This window comes from Equus przewalskii, chromosome 26, assembly GCF_037783145.1.
Source record: "Equus przewalskii isolate Varuska chromosome 26, EquPr2, whole genome shotgun sequence".
Lineage (NCBI taxonomy): Eukaryota > Metazoa > Chordata > Mammalia > Perissodactyla > Equidae > Equus > Equus przewalskii.
Window position 1 is genome coordinate 2,991,107 of NC_091856.1, and position 17,183 is coordinate 3,008,289.

The 17,183-nt window shown below is 56.8% G+C and overlaps 1 protein-coding gene and 1 long non-coding RNA gene across 2 annotated transcripts in view; one reads left to right on the forward strand and one right to left on the reverse strand.

Annotated features, from left to right (window-relative positions):
- LOC139079591 (uncharacterized) overlaps positions 1 to 10,424 on the forward strand; it is a 19,950-nt gene extending 9,526 nt beyond the window's left edge. Inside the window, exon 3 of the long non-coding RNA XR_011533334.1 lies at positions 6,735 to 10,424. This is a non-coding gene — a long non-coding RNA (uncharacterized lncRNA). The remainder of the gene's footprint in view (positions 1 to 6,734) is intronic.
- SHB (SH2 domain containing adaptor protein B) overlaps positions 4,193 to 17,183 on the reverse strand; it is a 131,618-nt gene continuing 118,627 nt past the window's right edge. Inside the window, exon 6 of the mRNA XM_008536889.2 lies at positions 4,193 to 4,963. Within this exon, the coding sequence (XP_008535111.2) occupies positions 4,780 to 4,963 (184 nt within the window). The 3' untranslated portion in view covers positions 4,193 to 4,779. The remainder of the gene's footprint in view (positions 4,964 to 17,183) is intronic.

Consider the following 17,183-nt stretch of genomic DNA (forward strand, 5'->3'; position numbering starts at 1 on the left):
AGGTGTGGATGCCGGTCATTGGTCTCTGGGAGGGGACGGGAGAACCAGAGCCAGGTCCTGGGGGCACTGTGGGAGGAAGGGCCTGCTGGGAGACAGAGGGCGCATCCTTAGGAGGGAGGGGCGGGAGAGGCAGGGAGTTCCTCCAGGGTGAGCTGGGGCTTGGGGCCCACCCAGAGCAGGCTCCCTGCTGTGCTGGGGGACCCTGTGTGTCCTCAGGTGCTGATCTGTGTGTGAGGCGGGGGAGCACAGACCCTCCAGGCCCGCCCTGCCTCAGGCTGCATAATGACCTCCTCACGCTGACGGTGTGAGGGCCAAGGACAGAGACCGTGTGCCAGGGGTGCCCTGCCCGCCTCTCCTTAAGGATTCGCTGCTCCAGAAAACGGAGGCCAGCATCTCCCAAAGTCCTCAGAGAGACCAAGATTGCTTCCCGGCTCAAAGAGACGAACGCCCCTCCCGTTGCCCGGCTCTGTTCTCCTGCCACCACAGGATGGAGCCCGTGGAGGCTGTCGGCTTTGCCATCTCCTCCTGGGCAGGCTGCGCCACACCGGGCCTGTCCTCCTCTCCCTGATGACCTGTTCCCTCTGCCCAGAACACCCAGCCTTCCAGGCTCCCCACTCATCCTCCAGGCCCAACAGACAGATTCAAGTCTCCTCATCTGGGCTCCCTCAGCACCCCGGACTCCCTCGATTACTCACGGGCACTCGCCTGGTTGTTTCCCCACCACGGGAACCTTCCTGAGGGCAGGGGCTGGGCCCCACCAACCTCTGTGTCCACCGGCCCGAGGCCCAGTAGGCACTCAAATGTTTGCTGAACAAATTAATTAGTTTCCATTTAGCGAGCTCATTAGGGCTCCATCTTCCTCCTAATGGGAGGCAGGGAGGTCCCTTTTTTCCTGTAACAATCCCCCTTTGTGGGAAGATGGCAGAGCCATAGCCTCTGCAGGCAGGGGGCAAGCAAACTAAATTCCTAAACTCCTGCAGCACACGGTTGCATCTTTTTTTTTTTAAAGATTTTATTTTTTTCCTTTTTCTCCCCAAAGCCCCCGGGTGCATAGTTGTATATTCTTTGTTGTGGGTCCTACTTGTGGCATGTGGGACGCTGCCTCACCGTGGTTTGATGAGTGGTGTCGTATCCGTGCCCAGGATTCGAACCAAGGAAACACTGGGCCGCCTGCAGCAGAGCGCGCGAACTTAACCACTCGGCCACGGGGCCAGCCCCCACGGTTGCATCTTAAAGAAATAAAACATGCATGTTCGGTGAGGTACACTTAAACAAGACACGTGTATATTATAAGCTTCACATTGAAGACATGTTATTACACAGTTTATCGCACAGAACTAGATCTTTACAGGATACTTTTTTAGCAGTAGGTGGCTGGGACGAGGCTCCTGGCAGTGACATGACAGCCCCGAGGAGCAGGGAGGAGAGGCTGGGGGCTGCTGTGCCCAGCGGGTGCTGGCGTGCAGGGCGCTCCTCCGTCTCAGGCTCTAGGCTGGGCCAGCTCCCTCTGGACAACTTGCCCCACTTGGTCTTTGCTGGTAACTGATTCTGGAAAGGTGAAGCGATGGACATGGCAGTTTGCTGGACGGCCGCCTGACCCAGCCAGGACCCTTCATAGGAAACCATGGCTGACTCCAAACGCCAGCCGCCCTGTCTGCCAGCTTTCTGCATGCACCGTCCCCAGAGTCTGTGAGAGCAAACGGTAAGCCTGGCCATCTGTCCCAGCTGGGCCCTTGGTCAAGTGACATTAACCACTTTGGAGAGAGTGAGCGTCTTGGAGAGCAGCCAGAGCTTGGTGTTCAAAATCCTCAAAGGGAATCTTGGGGTCCTGGGAGAGCAGTCGATGCAGAGCGTCTGCCAAGGGCTGCCCCTGGGACTGCGCGGCCCCTGCTGGGGGTGGGCTCGAGGTCCCTCTGCTCACGCGCCGCCCCAGGAGGGGGCGCAGCTGGGCTGGAACTGGCCCAGCCTTCCCGAGGAGCCAGCGCCTTCCACCGTGCCCGGCAAGGGCTGCTGTGCCCCTCTCCCCGCAGAGCCGCCTTTCTTTCTGTGGGTGCCCCTTGTTCGGGGCCTGCCTGAGAGGCCCTCGGCTCCCTGGCGCTCAAGGACAGAGCTGCTGAAGTGGTCAGGGCATTGTGGTCGATAATGAAGCCAAGAGAGGAGGGAAAGCAAGGAAGAAAACCACAGAAGCCCAACAGCCCTGTGGCTCTGAGCGACGGGGCCGGGGAGTGGCTGGAGGTTGTGTTCTGAGACAAAATGCTGAGGGCGGGACATTGTGTGGCAGGGAGCTTTTTTTCCCCTCAAAGAAATCCAGTTCATTTCTTTCCTCCATTAATTGGCAGCAGATAAAAAAAAAAAAAAGCCAAAACAAAAACCAAACCAACGCCAGTAACCTGAATGTGAGCCTTTCTGAAAGGGAAAAGCTGTTCCAATTGTTAGATGTCCAAGAAAACATGAATACATGCCGACACAGGAAATGGTCACAATTAGAGGAAGACGAGGGAGAGGTTCATAAAATTAAGGAAAAAAATTCCTTTCAGCAGCTCCCATCCTGTAGGCTGGCTCCTCTGCCGGCCTCAGGCCCCAGGGCAGCTGGGGGCCGGGCCTCCCAGGGGAGCTTCGGGGAGACGCAGGAGGGCCCAGGCGTCCCCTCACAGAGCACAGGCCTCGGCTCCTCCTGGGACCACAGGCGCAGCCTTTTCTGAGGAGAGACCTGCTCGGAAGACTGTCTACTGAGGGGGGGTCCCGTCCTGCCCACCCTGCAGCCTCAGGAGGCGCCCCAGGGAGCTGGGCTCGATGGTGGGAGAGGGGCTGGTGCAGCCTCGCCCCCCCGCCTGCTCAGGGGGCTGTCCCCAGGTCCCCGCCTCTGACGGCGCCCTTGGGGTCCAGGCTCCTGAGGCACTTTTGTTTGGACAAGGGCCACCTCCTCACTCATTTTCTCATTCACCAAAAAAAAGACAGACAGAGGAAAGCCTGAGTCACTCCAGGTCCTCTCTTGCCTCAAAGGATGTTTTGGAAAACGCAAACAGGTGAAAGGTCAGGACTGAGTCTGGGGAGACTAGACCCTGGCCGCAGCCAGCGTGGTAACCGAGGATGATTGGCCTGGGACCCACAAAGGGGGTCCCTTTGTGGCCTGGACCGACAGACAAGGACCCGGCAGGACGACCCAAAGGGCAGACTGGGCAGAAAGACCAGTTGCCAAGGAAACGGCTTTGGCTACAATCGCTGAAATCCACGGTAGCCGCCGGAAGGGCCTGGCTCTCAGTCCCGCTCCGCTCCGCTCAGGCCAGACGGGCGGCGTGACAAGTCCTCCTCTGCTGGGCCTCGGTCTCTGCTCTGACCCATGAGCCTGCAGCATCCCTGAAGCCTGCTCGTGGTGTTCACTTGGCGCTGAGAACAGTTCCATCAGGCCAGCTGGGCGGGCGGGACGTGCTCTGTGACCCCTCACACCGGCTCCCGCAGACGGGAGCTGTGCCCCATGCTGCTGGGTACGGCTCTACTGCCCGCATCTGCATCTCCCTGGTGTGCGGTGGTGGGTGGGTGGGAAAGGCAGGGGACCTGAATAACCTCACAGCCCAGCGAGGGTCTGCCCTGAACGTGTGGGGAGACTCCCTCTCCCACCAAGGACGGGGCAAGACTGAGGTGCACGTGGCAGTGTGTGGGGTGGTTTATCTGTGTGGAGGCAGTGTGAACAACCAAGAGAGCCCCAATGTCCCCCGAGAGGCAGGACTGCCCCCCCCCAGGAGCAGGGTGACAATGAGGCCACGTAGAGCCGAAGCACTGGCTATGGAGCCTGCTAATCTGGCACATGAGCCTCCTCTGCTTATGAGCTGTGTGGCCTTGGGTAAGTTACTTTCCCTCTCTGAGCCACCCTTTCCCCACATGTTAAATGCCTTACAGGGTGGCACAGACCCAATAATGGGGAGAGCCCTTTGTGGATTGCCGGGTGCTGTGCCCCTGAGGGGTTAGCGCAGACTGGCCATCACTGGGCTGCTGTAGGCAGAAGGGAGAGCCTGAACGCAGGGTGTAGCTGCACCTTCCTGCAGGCTGACTCTCAGGGAGCAAAGAAAAGCCCTCTGTCCACCTCCCTCCCTAGGGAGGTGCCCAGACACACACCTTGCTCTGGGAATGAAACAGCAGGTCAGCACTGCCCCTCAGAAACCCTCTGTGGTCCATAAAAAAAGGGATAAGAACATATATTAAACGACTATTTTATTTACACACCCTCTTCATAAATAATTGAATCCTCTTTTCGACGGCACAACGATTCCTTGAAGATCTAATGATTACACTGAGTGACTACAAGTGGATTAGTGGCTTACTCACCTCTGTGCGTGACCACGTTCTCTCCCGTATGTGCTCACACTCACACAGACACACACACACCAGGGGGAGGCAGGGCCCGGGGCCCCTGTGGGGTCTTGAAGCCCCAGCATTTGGCTCCCAGCACCAGGGGGGCCTGGTGGGAAAACTGTGCCCCAGACGCAGGTGTGAATTCGTGACTGACAGCTGGGGAACAAAGAGCCGCTGCCCAGGGAGCGCCTGCCCCCCGCTGGGAGCTCTCTCCTTTGTTCATCCTGGAAGGCATCTCTTTGGATTTGCAAATATTTTAATTCACAGAAACTCAAGGAGGGGGTGGGTGGGGCTGGTGGCGGGCGGCCCTCGTCTGGATGGGGCCTTCTTCCGCCCGGCAGTGGCCACAGCATTCTAGAGACATGCAGCGGTGTGCTAGTACCATACACACGACACAAGCTGGACTGGGCGGGCCGGCCCGCGCCCTGCTCACAGGGTCCGCACAGCCACGGGGTAGAGGAGCGACAAGTGCTCAGCCCCTTTGATGGGCAGCTTCCTGGTGGTGTAGTAGTGGATGACCTCTGGGACGCTGTCAAACGGGGGGCTGTTCTGACCCAGGACGTACTTCTCTTTGGTTTTGGTCAGTTTCATGTGCATAAAGCCCTGGTTGCTCCTGTGAACAGAACACAGAAGTTATTAGGATCTGCAGAGCAACAAAGGCCAAGGCAGCCGTGTCGCTCAGGACCAGGGGACCGGGACAGGTGTGGGAAGGCTGAGGAGTACGAAAGCACTTTCTCAGAGAGCCACTCAATTTTGCTCTGAACAAGTGTGTGTCTCATCCTCATTACCCCAGAGAACTATCCCTCTGGCCAAATTCCCGCTAAGGTACAAGGACTCCTCACTGCCTGACAGAAGAGATCCCTGCCACAAAGCAGCTGCCAGTAGTGCCTCTGGGAGCCAGGACCAGCGCAACTGCCCCTGAGGGCCCGGATCCCAGCACCCACCAGGACACAGCAGCAAACGAGCTGCAGGCGCACCTTCTGCCCTTGAGAGCTCGCAGGGCTTCCTCAGGAAAGAGACCGCCACCCCAAACTCGGCCCCTCTTCCCGCTATTGATGCACAAGTATTTAAGCCTTACCTGGAGGCACAAAGTAAGTTTAAGTGCCTGACAAGTGGGAAGGGCAAGGGTCATCGCCCCAGTTTTCAGACAAGGAAACAGAGGCAGGGATGACAGGCAAACTGTTTTCCAACCATTGATGCTCCCCTTGGACAGCAAGGAACTGTCACTAGGACGGGCTGCCCGGCCTCGCTTGTAGGCATTGTAGCCATGTGACTAGTTTCGGCCAATGGAACGTGGGACGATCGGATGCTCTTCCCGGCTCTGCCTTGACACAGGCACTTGCCTCTCTGCCTTCCTCCCTCTGCTCAGTACACCCTGCCTCCTTCTCCAAGGTCCAGCCTGAGTGTTTCCTCTGCCAGGAAGTCTTCCAGGCTCCCTCAGGCAGAGCTCCTTCCTTCTCTGACTGCACAGAGGGTACTCACGCCTGCATCAGCACTTGCCTTCCTGAACTGCCCTTACTTATCCATCTTTCCAACTCCCCTGAGAGCTCCACAGGGCAGGGCTGCCTCTGTGCCCGGCATCTGCTGAGAAGGGCAGTGGGTGGGCTCCTCGGAGATCAGAGCAGAGCCCTGTGCCCCAGGACCCTTGCAGCCCACCAGCTGGGTGGGTCACAGCTCATGGACAGCAGAGGTCACGCCACTTCCGTCTGGTGCCAGTGGACCTCTCCCCTGACCCCCCACGGGGCTCTGGTCGCATCAGAGCACTTCCCCCTCTGGGAGCCTACCCCTGCCCAGGTTGTCCTTTCCCGCCCACTCTGCTCCAAGCCTGGCTGTTATGATTTTGCCGCCATACCTGTGGGAGTTTTGGTTTCCAAAGCACAGTCCAATTTACTGTCTGTCACTTAGTGAGAAAGCTGGGGCTCCAACCTACTGCTGCCTTCTCCAGAGCCCATCCCTGGGCACTGATAACTTGTGACCAGCCCTAGGGGCCTGGCTTCCAGGAGGCCAAGGCCCACCCCTGGTGAGGTGGAGAGCTCCATGAGGACACAGGTTGGCAGGCTCTCTGAGCGCCAGCTCTCTCCCTGTGAGGCAGTGAAGGGCTGGCACACACCTCCTCTGGTCAGGACTGGGGTCCTCATGTTCCCAGCGCCCGCTCTGGTCAGGCGTCCATTTGGACTCTAGGACACTTTCAAATGAGCAGAGCAAATGCTTAACCAAGTGCAGCCCCTGAACAATACATCTACTCATAATAGTGTATTTAGAGATGTCACCCTGGCTTAACGGAAATCGTTCGGAGAGCAATTATGTTTCAAGAGAGAATAATTCCTGTAAAGCACTGAAATTTAAATCAAGATTTTTTAAGGCTGACAATGTTCTAATTACAGAGCCTGAGGCAAGCTCTGCTCCTCAGTGAAGGGTCATTTCGCTGGAGAACTGGCACATTGGAGAGGCAGACGCCACGCCTGCGCAAAGCTGTCGGAGAGGAGGCCGTGTCAGCTAAGCAGGAAACGCCCAACCCCACTGGAGCGAAGACTCAGCTACTTACCACCCGGGAGAGACCCCAAGTCTGTGCCGGCCTAGAAAGGGCTGGGATTGCTGGAATGGGACACGGGAATTGTGTGGCTAAGAAAGGTGGGTCTAGGTAAAAAGCTTTGTGCTCTAGGAGGCCGGGGCTTGGCTTTGCCTGAGATGGGGTGCACATCAGGAGGGCGTGGGCTGGAGACGCAGGTGGCTGTGGCCCTGGGCACATCAGCTCTCGGCGTGAGTCCAGTGGGGTAATGTTTTGGGGGGCCAGACCACTGGGTTTCATGATTCTCACAGATCCATGGCTGGGGGTGCCAAGCACAGGATGTGTAGACGGGATCACAGCACCCAGCCTGAGCCGAGTCTGAACCCCAGAGCTCTGCAGCACTGAGGGGTGTGGCTGCAGGGAGCTGCCTTAAGTGTTAAGGAGGTTAAGAAAAGTAACTCATACGGGCTAACAGGACCTCCTCACACCGGTTGTTCTTAAAACCCCCAGCAAGGGAAGTGGGCAGGGACGGTGGCAATGGCTGACAGAGCCAGAGGCGGAGGCTGAAGGCCTGTTCCCAGGCCACCAGCTAGGAATGGCCACCAGGTAACAGAGACTCCACACAGACATCTCCACCTCAACAGGCATGGGTGAGGGGGCAGCGGCCAGCGCCCCCTGAAGTCCCTCCTGGCCCCCAGGCCTGTTCACTACTCTGACACAGTCTCAGTGCACGCCAGTTGACAACCCTGAGCAGGCTGCACTGAGGGGGCAGGTTGGTCACGAAGTTCAGAGACCAAGGCAGAGACCTGAGGCCCCATAACTCCCCATCCATGGCCTGACCGTTCCCCTCATGCTGGAAGCCCCTGCAGGAATGGCCCTTCCCCCTGGGCCCAGCAGCACCCTGTGGTTCTCTGCCCCTCAGGCCGTCCTGCTCCCACTGGGTCTATGGGGATGCTAGCTGGATGACCTCTGAGGGTGCCTCTGGGCCTCAAGTCCTGGATTCTGTGTATATAAGCATAATCTGCTGCCCGCTCCATGAGGGCTGCCTGCAGGAAGGGACCTGTGGCAGCCTCATGCCACCTCCACCGCTGCCTACGGGCGCCAGTCCTGATGTTTCCTGGGTACTTCCTGTGAGCCAGGCTGCGAGGCCGTGTGCCGAGCCGAGGCTCAGGTGGGACATGGCTGGCCCAGGGTACAGCATCAGCAGCACTGCTGCTCCCCTCCCTGGGGAGCCTTCCCCAGAGCCCAGCTCCCGCCCTCAGCACCAGCTGGCTCCAGGAGAGTCCTCCATAGCCCTCGATCCTCCACGCAAGCCCAGGGATCAGGGATGGCGTGTCCATCACATGGGTTGGTGGGCCCTGAGAGGTGAGTAGGTTTTCTTTTCAAGATAATCTGTCAAACCCCAACTCATGCAAAGGTCATGTTAAAGCCTTGTCAACACACACCCAAGAGACATGATGTAATAATGTAACCTGGTCCAGTCACAAGGTCCCCATGAGTGAGATGCCACCTAACAACAGGTGAAGATTTAAAAACAGCTGCCAGGGATGGCTTTAATGACTTCCGGCTCTACACAGAAGACGACACCCAGCATAAGAAGAGAAAGACTCCAAATTTCTAGGGAGAACAGAGGGTGATCAGATAATGAACACGCACAGGGGTGCTGGGCTGCTCTGGACAGCACTCTGGGAGCCAGAATCAACCTGGGAACCGTCTCCTCTCACTCTCCTGGGGAACCCTGCAGAAGAGAGCAACACTCTGCCCAAGGCACTCAGCAAGGTGGGCCGTGCCTGCAGCCAGAACTCGGGGCCTTGCATGCAGGGCCAGGGGGCCAGGTCCCAGGGCACGCCACCACCCCATCATCACTTCTGGGAAGGCACTGGTCCCCGGGGAGCTCGGACAGGCTGCCGCTGCCTGCCAAGCTCCTGCGTCAGCCTCGTCTCCTTTGATAGGACATCTTGTGAGAGCAAAGTGACAATTAGGGGCGTCTCTGGTAGGTGACCTGTCTAATGAGTCTTGGGAGGCTGGGGGTGCTGGTGCTGTCATGCGTTCAGATCGCTCATTATCATCACAAAAAGCACCTCCTCATCACCAGGATTATCAATGCGCTGGGTGCACCGGCCTAATAACAGGCCCCACCTCGTCTCATAATCACGGCCTTTAATAAAACATCACTCAGCCGCAGCTGCCCGCCCGAGTAGGGGCGAGGCCTCACCTCTTGCTTTTAGACCTAATTGCTTGATGCATATTTCATGAAGAATTCTGGGTAATAGTTATGTCAAATCGCTTTTCATAATGAAATGACTTAAAAATACTTGCATATAATATTTATGCAGGAGAAGGCAAGGAAATTGTCCTTTGGAACTAGTGCATAGGACCTGGTTACAGGAATCCATATGCAGAGGCGATCTCTGGTTCACCTCTATTGAAAGGTGGCTGAGGAGCTGCTGTCTTGACCGAGATGCCCCAGAACATTGTCCCTCAGCTCAAAACTGTCCATGGCTCCCCACTGCCACCACAGGAGGAATGACACCCGTCCTGCTGGAGCCTCCACTGTGCACCAGGCAGCAAGCTGAGCTGTGGTCACACGCTGTCTTATTTAAGCCCACAGCAACGTTGCTAAATGGTATAACTATCACTGTTCACAGATGGGGAAACTGAGGCCAGGGGCAGTTGTGTGCCTTGTCCCCTGGGACACAGTGGGGCCAGGATTTCCCTGTCTGTCTGTGTTTGTCTTAGAGTAAGCACTCAGGGCCCTGAAGCTACCACTGCAGCCGCATCTTCCCCTGCTCAGCCAGCCAACCAACTGGATCCAGCTGGGCCTTCAGACTCCTTCTGACCCAAGGTGTGGCTTCCCTGCAGCACTGCGAGCTCCTGAGGCCAGGAACCCCGTCTGTTCATCGTGACACTTCTTGGCAGGCCAAGCCTTACTCCCCTCTGGCCCTCCGTACATGCCCGGCACACAGCTGGGCAGTCCATCCATCTGTCTGTCCATCCATCCAGCAGCTATCTAGCGAGAGTCTGCCCTCAGCCAGGGAACCGAGGCCCCATGCATCCTCCCCTCTGGACTATAAGCTCCTGAGGGCAGGCTGGTGGCCCTCTGCCGTGTCTCCCAGTGTGGCCAAGCCAGGTCGAAGCTGCCTCCTCTGAGGCCAGACAGTGGCTGCTTTGTCTGGTCAGCGCTAGTCCCAGGTCGAGCCAGTGATGACCAGCAGAGCAAGCTTGGCGAGGGGCAGACCCATGGTGATTGCCCAGAGGCTCAGTCACCCCTGCAGGGGTGCAGAAGTCTTGGCACCGGAGGCCACAGGAAGAATGGGCCAAAACTGCCTCTTTCCCTGGGATTCTAAAAGAAATAATTCCTGGGACCACCGAGCTGGCCCATGGCCCCTGTCCAGACCTAAATAAATGAAACGAGAATGTGAGGCAAGTTCCCTCCTGAAGCCCTGGGCTTCCTGAGGGCCCCGGCCCGGCCTTCCCCACTCTGGGGCCAGACAGATCTCCAAGTGGCTGCATGCATCTCTTCTCCTTCTCGTGGGGGTCATTTTAATTAAACACTTGAATCTCACATTGTGCAAAGGGGCAAGATTGGTGAGAGGAAAGAAAGAACGAGATGTGCACCTGAGATGCCCTCAACAACTGGTTGCAGGATCATTCTCAGGGGAGGGAGGTGTCACAGGTCCCCTGCCCTCCATGAGCATGACAATGGCCACCTGCGCTCACCCTCAGAGCCCTCGGAGCATGAGACCAGCCCACTGGGTCCTTCTGTCCCCACAGGCGTCACTCAAGTCAGGCAGAGATGGACACGGACGTTTATGCTGAATCAGTGGGCGGGGGGAGGTAGGCGCAGTTCTAGGCCTGGCTCTAATGCTGTTCTGCTGTGACCTTGGGCCAGGGAGCATCCCCAGGGAGCCGGGCTGGAGGGCGACCATGGCAAGACACCTCCTACCTCTGTGGACAGCCAGGGGCCTGGGGAACAGGTAGTTCCTGCCATAGCCCTGCCCCACGGCTGGCAGTGCGGCCTCCACAAGCAGATGGCTCTGTGATTCAGAACCTCTGCTCCCTCCTGCCTGCTCTGTGACCTCCAGGGAGATGGGACATTCTGCTGGGTTGGTGTCTGTAGAGAAACTCCTCTCGCCACACCTGTGAGCAAGGGGCAACCACTCCAAAATACTGGGGCAGGCCTGCAGAGAAGCATGCTCTGAGCAGAGCCTGGGCCTGCTGCGGGAAATATCCAGACCGGAGGCGATGGGGCCTTCAGGGGACAGCACCTGGTCAACATCTCCCGAGGGCTCCCACCTGCACATGCTGTGACCTTCAGCACAGGGTCTGGAAGCTTGGACACAAAGCTGTCCAACAGTGAGAGCTGCCATGGCCCTCGGTCCACAACTGGACCAACCTGTGGCTTCACAGAGTGGGAGTGCTGGCATTATCTGCAGGATACCCACGGCACAGATGACCAACAACCAGAGGGAGAAGCAACTTGCCCAGGTCACAGTGAGAGGACATCAGGGCTTTCCAAGCCAGTGGACCAGGACGTGAGTCCTCCTAGCTGTGTGATGGGGTTCTCCAACTGTGCAATGCGTGGGGTGGGGGGCACGGAGCTCCCTTCCAGCTGAGATGTTCTAAGAGTCAAGGGAGCTAGGGCAAGGGTCTTAAGAGGTCACACAGCCAATACCTGCATGCCCACTGCTTTCTGAAACAGCCTTCACTGTGACAAGCCACAGACACACCTGCCAAGTCACCACGAACAGACGTCTGCATGTAAGCGCTGCTGAGCCAAAGGACTTGATTTACAGCCAAATAATTAGACCTTCAATAAACACATCGGCTGCGATTAGCCTTCCCAAGACGCCCAGGCATTTCTCAAGCTCTAATCTGGAGGCTTAGGGTGAGGCCTTCAGCAAATCATGACAAAAAGCCATCTCTGGGCAGGAGGAGAGCTGGCAGGTGCCTCTCCTAGCAAATATGGAGAGACATAAGGCTTGTTTTGTGCTACACAAAGCAGCAGCTAGGTCAAAATGAACCCATTTTGGGCAGTTTTCTCAGAAGACTAACAAAGTGTCAGCCAAGAGGATTATTATTGATCAAGGCTGACAGTGGAGGGAGTGAGGCTCCCCTTGCTGGAGGTGAGTAAGCAGGACGGTAATGATGCTTGGGGGTCAGGCTGGAGTCTGCAGTCCTCCTGTTGGTGTTCCCATTCGTCCTCGGCTCAGCCAAGTGCACATGAAAACTGCGAGGGGAGGGGTGGAGGTAGGGTGGGAGGTGATGTGTGAAATGTTGCCAGAGCTTCAGGAAGGGGAAAGAGGGCCTAGCATGTGTATATATATATTTTCCTTTCTACCTCTAATCAAGGACTTTTCTAGGAACATGAAGGCCCTTTTGTGTTTGGGCCAGGTAGGGTTGGTGGTAGTGGCTAGACTGAAGTCAGATGCTTGGGTTGAAACTCTGACCCCACTGATGTCATTGGCTGGGTAATTTCCCTCTCTCTGGGCCTCGGCATCCCCATCTGGAAAAGGTGGAGGGGGTTCCTCCAGCGCTGAAGTTCTCAAGCCAATGAGGGACATCCCAGGGGGGTGGGGCCACCCCAGCACTAGCAAGAGGACGTAGGTAGGGCAGGATGGCCATCCTCAGGCGGAGCAGGGAGAAAGGCGGGTGAAGCAGTCTGCACAGCAGACCCCTGGGCTTGGGGATGGCACAATGACAGCGGCAGGCTTCCTAACCCCCATGCGTTCAGGCCAGGGGCGGTCTCCTACCAGGACAAGCCCCTCCCTGGAGCAGTGGTTCTCAGCTGGGGCGGGGACCCCGCTCCTGGCAGTATCTGGCAGCGTCTGGAAACACGGGTGCTGCCGATGTCTGGTGGAAGCCAGGGAGGCTGCTAAACAGCCTATGACGCAGAGGACAGCCCCACACGAAGAATTGTCCAGCCCCAAATTCCAGTAGCGCTGAGATTAAAGCCACACCACTCGGTAGTCACCTGTGCCTCACGTTCTCCATCTATGGAACGGGGCTGATGGGACTTGTGAGGCTTTGTGAGAACGTCGCTGTGAAAGAAGCGGGCAGGCCTGACCGAGGTTAGGTCATCCAGCTCCTTATTTAAGGGCTTAGGACACAATGCAGAATTTGCCCAACAGCTTGGCTGCAAAGGGCTCCAGGCGGTTTCCAAGGCCCACCTCCCCACTCCACCCCCCGGCCAGCAGATGGGGGGAACGTGCCACACCTAAAGAAGGCTCCAGAACAGGGACTGGGCAGATGCTGGGTGAAGGCAGCGTCGGGGCAAGTGCCAGCTGCCGAGGGGAGGCCTTTGAGGCATATGACGGCATTTACAGGCAAAGGGGAGCTGGAAACCTGGCGCCGACCCAGGGGAGGTTGGAGAATGAGACGGGCACAGAGGCAGGACAGCTCTGAAAGACACGAGGGCAAATGAGCCACCGCCTGCAGACACGGGTCACCCAGACCTGTGTCTGAGTCCCCACCCTGCCGCTTCTGAGCCGTGCCTCTCTCTGAGCCTCAGTTTCCTCATCTGTGGCATGGAGCTTTCACCGCCCTCCCAGAAGGGCTGTCGTGAGTCTGAGCTGGACAGCGCAGGAGTGAGCTGGGCAGGAGCCAAGGCTCGGGGCTCTGACACGGCTTCACCTGCAGCCGGTGTGCAGGAGCCTGTGGACACACGGCTGCCGTCGGGCTCGTCTGCTGGCTCCACGCTGTCCAGGCTGAGCACAGAGTGTGTCTCCTCATCCTCTGGTCTGTTGTTCATGGCCATGTGGGTAGCCCAGAAGCCACGGACGGCCAGGCATCCTCCTGGCCACAGGACTACCTCCCCAACTGGGCAGCCCACCTGGCTGTGGTGGGAGGCCTGGGCTCTGGCCCCAGCATTGTCGCTGGGGGAGACTGGGCAGGTGTTCACTTCCCTGAGATCACCTTCCTCAAACATCGAGCCAGATTCCATGACACTCTCCAAAGTGACTATCACATACACGGGTCCCGTTAGCACAGAGCAGGAACGATGGGGAAAGGGGTTCCTCTGCTTAGACACTGGTCATAGGCGGCCCGCACGTTCATGAAGCACTTACTGTGTGTGCTGCTGTCTTTAACATTTCTGAGGGAGACAGGACACCCAGCAGAGGCTTTGAGACCGTTCAGTTCCCTGCCCTCGTTTTACAGATGACACTGAGGCCCAGAGAGGGGAGACGGTGACTCCCACTCCCGGTGACCAGGGGCCACGATCCAGCCCGTGGTTGCAGGGGATCCTCGGGCACTGCCTTTGTACGCTCGGGGTCGGCAGCGATGGGGGTGACGAGGTGGAAGGTGGGGGCGGGCGTGCAGGGAGGAGAGCAGCAAGCCCCACCCCATTCTCATCCTCATCCCTAAAGCTCGATGCTCCCCTCACTATCTTCCCGGCCCAACTCCGGTGCTGGTGGGGCCTCCCGCTAGCTCACCCAGGGCGCTCACTGGCACAGCAAGGAAGGGGCCTTGCCAAACCATCTGATCCAACCTGCAGTTCTGCTTAAAAACAAAAGTGAAGGAGGAAAGTCCAGAAGGGCCTTTAAAAACCGCGAGTTACAGTCGATGGACCTGCCCAGCGCCTCTGCATGGAAGCTGAGTGTAGTTTTCCCCTCCCCAGAATTTCAAAGGCTCACAGTTGACTGTAAGCTGCCCAGACACCCTGGCCAAGGGCCTTTTGCAAATCGTACGAATGACAGTGGCTCTCAGTGGGAAAACTCCCAACAGCACTTGGGGATCTGGGCCTCAGTTCTTCATCTGTGAAATGGGGAGTAGCTTACAACGTTCCCTAAAGTCCACTGAAAGCAAGTGAAAAGAGCTCTGAGCTGGCCCTCGAGGACCTGGTCCCAGCCCTGGCTCCTGCCCTCTTGGGCCTCAGTTTCCCCATCTATGCAATGAAGGGACAGGACTAGGTGACCACTGAGGTCCTGCAAACCTCTAAACCTTTGAAGCCTGGCACACAGGTGATGCTCACACCACATGATGAGGAAGGAAAGCACTCACTTTCCTTACAGACGTCCCAGAGTCCCAGGGCTCAAGAGGAGTGCACGGTTCTCTATAACTTCTTCAAATGTGCCCCAGCACGCCCACACCAGAGTCCCTGGGGACTTATTAAGCCTGCGGCTCCCTGGGTCTCTTTGGAACCAGAATCTGATTTTAATATGCTCTCTAAAAGATTCTGAAGCACATTCAAGTCTGAGAACCACCATTCTAGTTCTCTCTGATGACGGAAACTCCTTTGTAATAATCACAACGTTTAGTGTCCAGGTTTTGTTGTTTACCCCCAGTGTTGGGAAGCTTACTCCCCATCAAGACAACCCTTCCTAAGCTTTGATGGGTCCACCCAGGGGCGTGTCCTTCCACATTCTGAGCTGAGATATGACTTAGTGCAGCTCAGTGATGGTGGCCCCAGCTCTGAGCTCTGGTTCCTGCAGGCCACAGCAGCTCCTTCTGCCCGGGGAAGGCCCCTAGAGACCACACGACAGAAGCAGGAACAGACCCAGGGTGGCTCCTCTCTCTCCAGCTGTCCTCACAGGGCAGAATCTCCCGTCCTTTCCCATCCCAGTCACCTTCGCTGCTCATTGTCTCTCGTACAGTGGGGGCCTGCAACTGGACAGTGTCCCTGGGGGGCCTGTCCTCGTCTACCATCAGCCCTGCTGCCTGGAAACAACTCCACGATCAATGTGGACAGCTTGAATCTTTGCGAAACTCCTTTCTAGTGTCTGTTGACCTCCTGAGTCCACCTCTCTCTCCCACCTCCCCCTGAGCCCCAGAGGACAGGATCTTATCGACTCCAACTGTCATCTGATGCAGACAACACTCACCTCTTGACCAAAACCAAAGGGGCACAGGTCCAAGAGCACTGAGAAGTGAAAGCCACTGCCCTTGGCCACACTTGCAAGGTTTGCAGACGCAGCTCTGAAAGGTCACTGTCAGCCCTCAGGAATCTGGGCTCAGAGGGCAAACCTTTCACATCGGGCATTCCTTCTGGCAGCTTCCTGACAGCGCTGTCCACAGGGTGGAGAATTGTCTAAAAATTAAATCTCTGCTCTTTGCTCCCTAATGAAATTGATTTCTGCCTTGATACACAACAAAAGCTATCATTTTATTATTTGGCTAGGGTTTGACCACATTAATTATAGGTTTTTTCAGCATGGCTGCAAGTAATTGAGTTCCAAAAAGCAAGTTACTATCGGAACTGATTGCTTTTTAAAAGCGCAACTCCCATGGAAGTGAACAGTTAACCCTAGTTTCTTCATAGAAGGCTTTTTTAGTTAAGATGGGAACAATTCAGGACAGGAGAAAGTATTTTTCTAGGCTGAAAATCTGAACTCAAAATGGGATGATGCTAAATTTGGAGACTGTGAACCTGACATCTCGGCACGCCCAGATTATACTGTCTGGTGCATTTGCTGCCTCAGTGGGTTTATCAACACTTGTGTCAGAACTCATCCACTGCCCCAGAGCACACTTTGCAGGTTGTTCAAATCAGTTTCTCCCACAGGCACCAGGGACCGCAGGGAGCGGGGGCGCAGCGCGAATGCGCTTCTCCCCGGAACACTGTGTTCAGCCTGGGTGGGGTAGACATCTTTAGCGTCAGGTGGAAATGATGGGCACATGCCTGCTTTCTGGCAAGTTGGGGAGTGGGAGGGAACTGTGGGGAGGATGAAGGACTGGGCAAGCGGGGTGCTGGCAGGGCCACCGATGGGCCCCTTGCCTCTCTGAGCCCTTTTCCTTGAGGGCCAAGTGGGGATGCTGTGAGGAACTGGAGAGAGCCGACCAGGACTTCAGAGTTTACAAGGCATATCTCTGTACACAATATTATTGGTCACCTGGGCCAAGGGGGGCTTATGTGGAGAGGACAATTAAAAACTCAAGTTGGGACCACAGACAGAGAGGACACTGCAGAGACCTCTCCCTAATCCCAAACCTAACCATCCTTCTACCTTGCTGCTACATCCTGACAAATTATTACCCTCTAAGGCCCTGCTCAAATGCCACCTCCTCCAGGAAGCCTTCCAGGACCCCCCCAACCAGACTGACTTTCTTCCTCCCTCACTTGTTCTCTGTCATACCTCTCTTTGTCACAGTGCTCACCGACCTGTCTCCTCACCCAAACTACAGGCTCACAGTCTGATGTGCCCTTGTCTCCCTGCCCAATCGAAGGCCTGGGGCACAGCAGGAACACAGCAGTGACAGCCACATTGCTGATTTGTTTGTTGGCCCTACCCTGAATGTCTGGGCTGAGAATGTGGCAGGCTGGTCTCCAAGCTGCCTGGGCTGTGAGCAGCATGTGAATTTTCAAAAGGAAGAGAGCAAAAAACAG